The sequence below is a fragment of the Sceloporus occidentalis genome, unplaced genomic scaffold (assembly GCF_023333645.1).
Source record: "Sceloporus occidentalis isolate IW3139 unplaced genomic scaffold, rSceOcc1.0.p SCAF_79, whole genome shotgun sequence".
Taxonomy (NCBI): Eukaryota; Metazoa; Chordata; class Lepidosauria; order Squamata; family Phrynosomatidae; genus Sceloporus; species Sceloporus occidentalis.
In genome coordinates this window covers 4,382,917-4,393,374 of record NW_028317059.1, presented here as the reverse complement: position 1 = coordinate 4,393,374, position 10,458 = coordinate 4,382,917, and the positions used below count along the sequence as shown (strand labels likewise).

General features: G+C 38.6%; 1 protein-coding gene across 1 annotated transcript; it reads right to left on the bottom strand.

Moving 5' to 3' along the window:
• Positions 1–3,107: 3,107 nt before the first annotated feature.
• Positions 3,108–9,857, bottom strand: LOC149285469 (caveolin-3-like). The gene is made up of 2 exons (XM_089495419.1): positions 9,747–9,857; positions 3,108–3,449 (listed from the first exon to the last, which is right to left on the bottom strand). Exons 1-2 carry the CDS (start codon positions 9,855–9,857, stop codon positions 3,108–3,110), a joined length of 453 nt encoding a protein of 150 aa, XP_089351545.1.
• Between the last annotated feature and the right edge of the window lie 601 nt (positions 9,858–10,458).

Sequence of the window (10,458 nt, the reverse complement as noted above, 5' to 3'; positions counted from 1 at the left end):
TGCATATGATTGGGGCAAATTGTGTTTGTGTTATCCTATGTACAAAAAAACCTACAAAATAGAGTGTAAAAAAAATATATGCTTTCTATATGTATGTATATAAAATTGTGTGTTTATTTTCTATTTAAATGGAACAGTCGGCTTGAAAACTGTACACAGAATTGATGGAAGAATCACTTTGGGGATAGTTTGTTTTATTTTACTTATATCAGCTCTCAAACCCTTTTCAAACCAAAATAGCCTCTATCTTAACCCCTCAGCAATGTGACTGGGGATAGTTTAACATTAACGCAATGCCCGTCTTACATCTGGTATAAATGGTTTTGCTTCCAAAGATCTTTGGGTCCCACTTAGTTCTCCACGCACTGTAAATATTTTTTTATAAAAAAAACACGTTTACGTCAGAATTCAAAGATATGTGATTTATTTGGAGACGTTAATATTTTTGTTTGTTCTTATTAATAAAAATTAAAATTTATGATAAAGATCTTTAATAAATCCAGCTCTATCAGACAAGACTCGGTGTGCTAATTATTTGGGTGTGTATGTTTTGTGTTTACTAAACCTATAATAGAAATAGGATAGGATGAGAAAAATTTTGAAAAAATAGAGGAAAAGCTAGAAAAGAGCTAGATTTGGGGATAAACCTAATAATACATTGGTGAAAAAAAGCTAAAGTTGATGACATACAACCAAGTCCATTCCATTGCATGTCCAGAACCATATAAAACAGGGGTATAGACATGACTGCACAAAGGGACCATAAAGCTCCTCTACCTTTTCCTTTCATGGCACCTCAAGAAAGAAGTGCTCTACAGTCACGTATTTTGGCTGCCTTTAAGTGCCCCACATGACCCACTTCTGCGCCCACTGTCCTCTGTGTTGAGCATAGGGATACATTGTTGAGTACGTTTCTTACTTGTTGAGTAGATTTGCTCTGGAGGCTCTGCTGACAAGGCCTGATGGGTCAATAGCGTATATGGGCCTGATGGGTCAATAGGGTAATTATTATTATTGTTTTATATAGCGCCATAAAATTCCGTAGCGCTGTACAATGGGTAGACATGACATAACAAGTAGTATGTAATCTACTGCTTATACAAAGAGGGGATGCCACCTCGCTAGAACTGTCCCCTTGACCTAGTTGACCTTGGCCAAATTACGCCACTGATGTTCTAATTTGTTTTATGGACAGTCTAGCCCAGTGCATGGGATATGCAAATGTTATGCAAATATTATTATAAATTAATATTTATGGTATTTAGGAGTTATGGCATCCTTTGTACAGGTGGGGTAAGAAGAAGAAGAAGAAGAGAATTTTCAAAACACGGAACAGACTAATATTCTGTATTTAACCTCCAATATCAATTTCCCCAGGGTAAAATGACTCCTTACTTTTAAAGGAAATATGTGATCTTAATTTATGACCTGAAATAATTTAAACACAGGATGAAAAATTGAGAATGGACATCCAGAATGAAATAAAATAAAAACCAACACCTATAACAATACAACAGAAAGCACACCTATACAAATAAGTTACAGACTAATACATGTAATCATTTACTGGCATTGTACCACCAGCACTTAAACTCATAAAAGTGTAACTCCCAAGAAAATCATTTTTGGGTAGCCTCAGCATTTGACTTTATACAGCGATGCTGCTACAAACAGGAGTAGGTACCATTAGGATAGGTCCCTGGGTCATCATTTCATTAATTAAAGAATTTGTCAGCAGATAAGAACCTAGAACTTAGTTGCTCCCTAGTGTTATTCTCAAGACAGCCATATGTCTATCCCTTGCATCCCTATGTACCCTCCCTGTATTACTATTAACCCTTACAACCTGGAAGGAATTATATACCTACTGATATCATTGGTAAGAGGTGCTCTGCTCCGTACTGTACTATGGGTAGGAGGTTACCTGCTCTAGCTTTGGTGATGGTCCTAAAAGTATCACGGCCAAAACAGGACTTAATCCTCACCTTATCTTTGGCAAGGAGTCCTTATTCCTCACTGAATCCTTCACCACGTATAAGAAGAACTAGTACAGGTGACGGGTATTCCCTTATTCATTTTACATTCGTGTTTTTCCACCATTGCTTGTATAAAAGGATAGCACCGTGTGGATAAGTAGGGCAGGCAATAAGAACCAACTATAAGCTATAAGAAATTGATTCATAAGAGCTCACTATTGAACCAGAAAAAAAGTCTGTAAATCCAAATGTTGAATGTTTAGGAGCGGAAATGATTTCTGAGCGGTTGGTTAAGCTTTGGCTCCATCAGTTTGCTGCTGTTTGTCGGTAATATTTCTCATAATTACAGGATGTTGGGCTCTGTCTACTAGAGTTTATTTGATACTCTGGCTGGTAACAGAAAGTAACGATATCTGTAATCATCAACAGTGAACTGCAGCTACTTCAAAGTATTCATGGAACCATTTGGCAGCTCAGCGGGGGACGCGTTCCAAAGTATTTGTAAGTTTGCTTTGGTAACAGTGTCTCATGGCCATCCAGCATGTTCCTACACTGCACCGCGTAACAGATAACTATTCCATCTGTCTGCTGTTGTCAGATATATTATTGACATAAACTGAAACAATATTTAAAAACCCGAAGCGGGCATCAAGACAAATGAATACCTTTATGAACAGTATGCACTTAGAGAATCTATCTTTTTCTCAGTCCTCTTAACCCCTCTTTATAAGACTCTTCATTGGACCATGTAACTTGAAAAATTGCCTAAAATTGCATTTATTGTTCCATGAAAAATGCTTCTAGAAACCAATCATTAGTTAAGTTAAACAATGGATTCCTTGTCCCTAATATCATTTTAATTGTTAAACAGCTAAATGCAAGTTTTCATTCTCACTTATTTTAGACTTATAGGTAATGGACATCAATAGAAAAGGTAGAAGATATAGTTGTATGTTACCTAAGTGGTCCAAAAATACGCCAGATTTATTTAATGCGAATTCTGTATTTCTGTCTAGTGTTGGTTCCATTTTTATAAAGCGTGTGGCGTTTCCATCCATCATTTCTCCCGTGCCTAACAAACGAGGAGTTTGTCACGAAACATCAGTATCAGGCTGGAATCAGGAAAGCATTTTAGACATGTTTTTGCATGGTGACCCGGATAGCGCCAAAGATCTTCCCCAATGCCTCAAAGAGTGGGTCACAGAAGGTGTGGATACACAGTGAGAATGTCTTGCTCACACACTGAATCTCTATCATGTAGCTCTTTACACAGGGCATCACTGCCCAGATATGGCAGAATGATAGCAGAGCAAAGAGGACACCCCAAATGATGGAGAGAGGAATCCCAACGAGAGCGGAGAGGATGCGGTAGCACCAGTACTTCGTCAGGGTGAAAGTGGTGTAGCTCGCTTTCCAAACGCCATCAAAACTGTGAGTCCCATGCGGTTCTGCTATCACATCTTCAAAATCCACCTAAAATGGGAAGGGGAATAAGAGATGTATTAGTGTCATGGGAATCTTGTGAGGGAGGAAATTGTCCAAGCCCAATAGTAATCCCAGGAGGCAAACTCTACCAGATCATTACAGCAAGCCAATGCACACATGGCTGATGACACACTATCCAATCCTATCCAAGGCATTAATTACAAAACCCATGAAGGATCATGGAAAGGCACGGTGTGTCCTATGTTACCATATTGCAATTAGGCACAAAAAGAAAGAAAACAACACAGAGGGATGTTCACCTCTGAGTGGGTTTTTTTGTCCATGATGCTCATTAATGATAGTTTAGAAAGTTCTTTGTCTCCTGGTTGGCAATTCCCTTTTCTGCATTAATCCACTCCAACAATCCCTATCTCAGATGCTTAAATGCTTGCCAAAAGTGTAGGTTTTCAGGACCTCCTGATGTTCAACCCAGGAAGTTCAATCAGTCCCTCTTACATAAGAAGAAATCCTACAGAATCTACTTGTCATTCATAAAGCATGTAGCATTAAAGCCACCACCGCAGTGTGGACCTTGAGGTGCCAGATATTGGAACATGGTCTATTTTTTTTATGTAACGCATGAGTATCCAGCAGATGTACATGCAAGCTCTGATTATTTGGATTCCCACATCCATCTCTCACATCATGCCGGAAAAGTGACAACGTTTTGCCCTGTAATGGGCTGTATCGATCAGTGCACCCTATACCAAGGAAATCAAGCAGAAGCCAACTTCATAGAGGGGTCAAGACAAGTAGAGGATCAACCATGGTCCGCAATGATTGTACCCATCAGGGCAATCTTATACTATGAATTAAGACATAAAAACACAAGCATGAGGGGGCCTTATTTTTATGTCTGTACAACATGAAAGAGTTTCCTCTGCAGATGAAATGTAACACACAGCGTCTGGTCTCTTCCACGCCTCGGTCAGTGCAGATATTTTAACCCTCTGCTGTTAGATTTTATTAATCTGAACTTTTTAGTTTATCTGTTGCATATATTACCGATATTCCGTTGATAAATAGAGGGTTAATGCTAGGTTACAATGTATTTCTTGATGAGTTATGTTGAACAATCATTACTCAAATCATAACGCATTGCCCTACAAATCTCTTATCCATTCATTCTAAAAGGGACGCTCCATCAGTCATGTGCATATGATAGCTGAGGGTCACCTTTACATTAATGTATTTTTTTGTGTGTAACTATATAGAAATGCATTCCTTATTTAGCAGTGCGCATGCACTAATGCTCCTCGTCAGCCAGCTGCAGGCATTAAACTTCCCCTTTTAAAGTTCTGGAATAGCCCTTTAAAACCAAAATGTAATTAGAAAGTCCGTGATGTGAATTTCTGCCAGGAAGTTGGTCTCGAATTTCGTTGAAGGAAACGATATTGTGAGGTCACATTTGCAAAATACGAATGTCACTTTGTATGAAGCAAGAGGCCATAGTTCATCCATTAAACTAAGAATGGCATCGTTCTGTCTGTTTTTCTTATCTACCCTCTCCTTGGGGGTAATTGAATTGGCAAAACTAGGGGTACAGCCGCAGTTGTAGCAGACTGACACAGATCTCTCCGAAGTGTGATAAATTTGCTGATAAATGGGCATTAAGTCCCTCTGGTCTTTGTTATGTAATTTTCAATTACATAAGAGCAAAATTTGACTTCAGTAACAAAAAAACTGAAATAAGAGTGCCATATGATATTTAACCTCAATGTCACAGCTGTGGTCTAGCTAGAGTAATCAGAATTAAAATAACGATAAATGGATATTCCTCCACAGATTCCTCCTGTTGCAGTCACCATAGATCAGGGGTGTCCAAGTTTTTTCTGCAGTGGGCCACTTCATCAGAATTGTATCCGTGCGCGGGCCGCACTCATTTTTCACTGTGTGAAAATATGGCCTTTAATAAGATATGCAGATTAAAATAAAGTAAATGACACAAAACCTTTACTTTTCCTCTCACTGATTTCTGGGCCTAGAAAGTTTTGGGACTACAAATTCAGGATTCTGGATAAGTAAAAACTGAAATAGTTCTATTTATTCTAGGGATGCACCGAAATGAAAATTTTGGACCAAAACCGAAAATTCAGGGTTCACTTAGCCGAAACTGAAAGTGACCCCCCCCACATACTTTTAATAAAAGTAAGTTGCACACCAAATTTGTACAAAAAAAATTATATATTATGATTGTTAACAGCAATCTCAGGCATACCCAGATTCCAGCATGTACTGGTTGGCTGGGCATTGTGCCAGTAATTTTTGTCCAAGTGTGTAACCACACTTTTATTAAAAGTAACACACCACAATTGGACAAAAAAATCAACAATATGACTTGGCATGATATGAGTCTGATTTCTAACAGCAAACACACTCTTTTCATACCCAGGCAACCAGTAAATGCTGGAACCTAGGCATGATGGGACTGTGATTGCTGTTAGCAGATTGCTGTTAGCAATCACACTCCTATCATGCCAAGTCAGCCAGTACATGTTGGTACAGGGTGGCTGTAAGTGCAGACCCCATACTGCTGGCAGCATCAATACACAAGGGGGGCAGCTAGCCAGGTTTCAGCATGTACTGGCTGACTTAGCATGATAGGAGTGTGATTGCTAACAGCAATCACAGTCCCATCATGCCTAGGTTCCAGCACTTACACATCCATGCTATCACACACACACTCATTCATTCATATACTCATTCATTCACACATTCATTCCCTCACAGGCATACTCATTCAAACAACCTCCCCCACCCCCTTACCTACTACAGCTCTCGATGCCGCTCACAGACTTCGGCAGGGGGCGTGGCCTCCCTCGTTCTCCTCACAGAGGAGGCAGGACTGGAGCAGAGAATAGACCCTCCCACAAGTAAGCGGCAGGGCTTGTGATCATGGCTGCCGATCTCACTAGGACCGCACCTCTAGGTCACGCGGGCCGCATTTGGCCCGCGGGCCGCATGTTGGACGCCCCTGCCATAGATGAATGTCTCAATGTACCCCACCATGATGGATGTCCCTGGCATGGTCATATCTAGAATGATGAAGCACTGTGTAAGCCTCATATTATGACCATTCCCATTTTTTTAGGAATAGAAAACCATGACACTTGGGTCAGGCCTTGAAAGCTCATAGTCACTATACAAGGTCGTGTTCACTATGCATAACTAAGGACCAACCTCTATGAGCTTCTCCTTTAAGAATGACAGAGCAGTCCTAGAATTAAACATAACGTCCTGCATGAGGCTTCTTGAAAGTTGCTGCAAGACTGGCTCAGTCCTTCTTGGAGAAGAAGGTCTCTAGGGTTGGTCCTAAAGCATGGTAAAGTTCAGGAGAATGACTATGATCATATGGTAGATTAAAGGTATGTTTTCTGACTGATCTGCATACCTGGAAACGTTCATTATTTTCCCCAGGTCTCAGGGTTTTTGCCCCAATCTCAGTGTGAAGGGGCAGATTCTCAGAATCGCACAGTCTGGAGCTGACGCCTTCCTATTATACCCCGCTGTGATCATACATAAGACTCCCAATTGGTGCTTTTGCTAACAGTATGCTATGGTTGATATCGCTGCTTCGATGCAGGTGACTCAATTATGTGTATCCTTAAATAGCAACAAGTCAAGGTTTCTTTGAGGACCGATATTACAGCCATAATGTACATTTATTCCTTTTTAAAACCTGGTACAGATGTATTGTGTAGCGATTAGCCTTGCAGAAGGAAGGTAAATTAACTTGATACATAAATATACTTATTTAACCAAAAAGCTTTTGAGATAACTATGTGCAGAAGTGGATTATACGTCAAGCAATTTTTGCTATTTTTCATGAATTTTCTGTTCTGTTACTATTTTGATTTTCTTTTTTCATGTCAGTAGGGACCAGAATACAGCTGAAGTTAATAATCTTATGGCTTGTTATTTGATGCTCACGGTTAATAACTTCTAAAATGCTTCCTATTTAAATATTTTACAAAGTCAATAATAATTATACCTATTTTATAAATTAAAATAGACTAAAAATAGATCAAATGGTTGGTAGATTTATATTGTGCTGAGCGCAGCAATCACTGCTTACTGTGTTTAAATCTTCTTTCATTAATGATTAACATACTTATCGCTACTATAGCCGCAGTTGTGTTTGGATACTATTACATAATGGATTTACATAAATAATAAAAACTGGGGAATGTTCATATTCTGCTTTCTATATTAATTCCCAGCATGCTTTGTGGTTCCTTGAACAATGACCAAAAACATGTGAAAAAATTATTTTTAATTCCAATGTAATTTTCTGAGACATTTTTCATATGTTATCTCATTATCCCATTTTCCGAAGTTAGGGATCAGTAGGGATCCTGCCTCCCCTAAGATTTTTTTAAATCTGTTTTTAACTCCTCCATCTTGTGCATAGGTGTAACTAGAGACCACAGGGTCTTGCTGCAAAAATTGCCCTGGGGCCCCCCAACTTCACCAAGCAATATGTCACAAAATGCCACCTTTTCCCCCAAACAGCTGGTCTGTGCCATCATGGCCCCCAAAAACTTGTCTGTATCATCTTTGCCTCTTGCAACATATACTCTGGCACACATACGTAAACACACTTGCACACAATTACACATCCTAACACACATACACATGCTTACACATACACTTATTCATAATCACTAATATACATGTTCACACTCATACTAACACACACTCCATCTCTCCTTACTTACACAGCCATGCTCACACACACTCCCTCTCACACCACACATATATCTACACATTCATGCTCACACACAAAACAACACATACATGCTAACACACAAACACTTACACTAAATCTCATACCACTTACACATCTATGCTCACAGACATCTATACTGACACACAAACACTTACACATTTGTGCTTGTACATACAAACGCTTCAACATACAGATTCATGCTCACATACAGTTATCTATAGACATTCATGCTCACATACACACTCATGCTCACATACATGCAAACATACAAACATACACCCCCCCCCGGTAGTCAGTCAAGTTAACCATCAACTTCTTAGTAAATAGACACAAATGAGTTGAAGATACAACTCTCCTATGAACAGGTTCCAATGAAACAGTGTCATCTCATTTCAATGAAAAAGAAGACCAGGAGTTTAGATGTACATAGTGCTGATGTCATTAGACACACGATTGAAAGCATTTCTGATGACACAAGAAAATATCTACTGTAGAAGTTGGCTGGCAATGAGTATCCTGCGCATGTGCACTGTGAGCAGGAAATGTGTTAAGTCCATCATAAAAATGAGTACTCCAGGCAGTTGGGTAACCTTGTCTGTGTTAATACCAGTTATCAGAATGAAACCAGTTTATCAATATTTCCAGTCCAAAATAAGAGTTAAGATGCAATTATTTTTAGTATTGAAGGATTGAATTTTCATTTCAACTGGGGTGATACATACGGAAAATGCATTAAAACCTGCCCAGCAGGATGCACTCTTTTTAAATACCCTGGGGTGGGGTGAGGGGAATCTAATGATCATTTTTCTAGGAACACATGGAATGTGTAAAAAGGTTAATTTTTTAATTGCTTCAGTTCTGCACTTAGAAAAAAAAAAAAATTCAGGCTGGTCAAGTTTATTCTCAAATAAAGTCCCTTTTAAAACAAAGCTACTGGAGCCTTTGGAGATAAGTTCTGTCTAGCACCAGGGCAGTAGAACAAATACTAACAACTCAAGACCAAATATTCTGCATTTATCAATTGGAACATGAGCGAGTTAAGCAATGTGAAGCTATTACAGGTTGAACTGCCTCTACTCGAGCTAGAATGTCAAAAAAATCCTCAGCTGTTTGTGGCTATAAAGGCACGAAAAACAAAACCTCCCGAAATAAATCAATTATTTGAAAATGTAATAACCACCATCTGTATTATTGGTCAATAGAAACAATACCAGGTATTTCGGTCTGTATAACTGACCGGCTTCAACATCTATACAGCGTTTAAGTATACACATGCATACACACACCATGTATATATATATATATATATATATATATATATATATATATATATATATATATATATAGTAAAATTGCTATGGAATCTGTAGCCTTTACTAGTTATAGTGATATATTTGCACTCTCAGCCCAATTCAGTGGGTTGTCAATCTCACCATCACCATATGTTTTGATTTTCCAACCACACGTAGAAAATTGGTAAATAAAATGCTGGTGCATCAAATAAATCTTTCACTGCATAAATAATTGAACCAGGACCATGTGAGAATAAATCAGACCTTTACTATGTCTTCATTAATCCTCCTTGGATCTCGGTCTACAAGGTCGATCTCCTTTGTGAGCAGCTCTTTGCCGATCCGGTCTTCATAATAAGACTGCTCTTCTGCCATGTCTTTAAAAGATACAAAAAAACACCTCTTTGGCCGTTAAATGATTGTGAGTCCCGTGTTTCGGACTGGTATCTGATTGAAGAGTTTTTTTGGCTAGCACTGGGGTTCTGTAATTTGTATCTGACACATAAGCCTTCTCCGGATTCCATAAGACAGCTGCCTTGCGTGGCTAAACTAAGCTTGGTGTCATATCTATGGCCACACTGAAATAAGTCCCCAAGATCACTCTAGGTCATGTAGCTCATGTCATCATACTTCTATATAATGGCTTACAAAATCACTATGGAATGTAGGAATATCACTATAACAGACAAATGGTCAACAGATTCACTGTATGATTTCATTCTTTGAGTGTTAAAATCGTGGATAAACTGCACCAATTCTTTACTCTATGTTGGAATGTATCCAGCCTTAAAAAGGTGATGACAACTAGAGTTTGTAAAACATACAATAAAAATAAATTGTAATCAAGACTATTTTATTTCATGTAATTAGACATGTGTGCACTAGCGTATGGGGCTGCTTGTTTCAATTTTATGTGATGTCTTTGCCAAACCATTTAGAAATCGAATTGACTAGTCTTTTTCTTAAAATACTTTCC

Excerpts from the sequence above, each read along its gene's own strand:
- LOC149285469 (XM_089495419.1), bottom strand. The coding sequence starts at position 9,857 with ATGGCAGAAGAGCAGTCTTATTATGAAGACCGGATCGGCAAAGAGCTG. Across the intron at positions 3,450-9,746 it reads TTAATGAAGACATAGTAAAG|GTGGATTTTGAAGATGTGAT; the intron begins GTCTGATTTATT and ends TTCCCATTTTAG.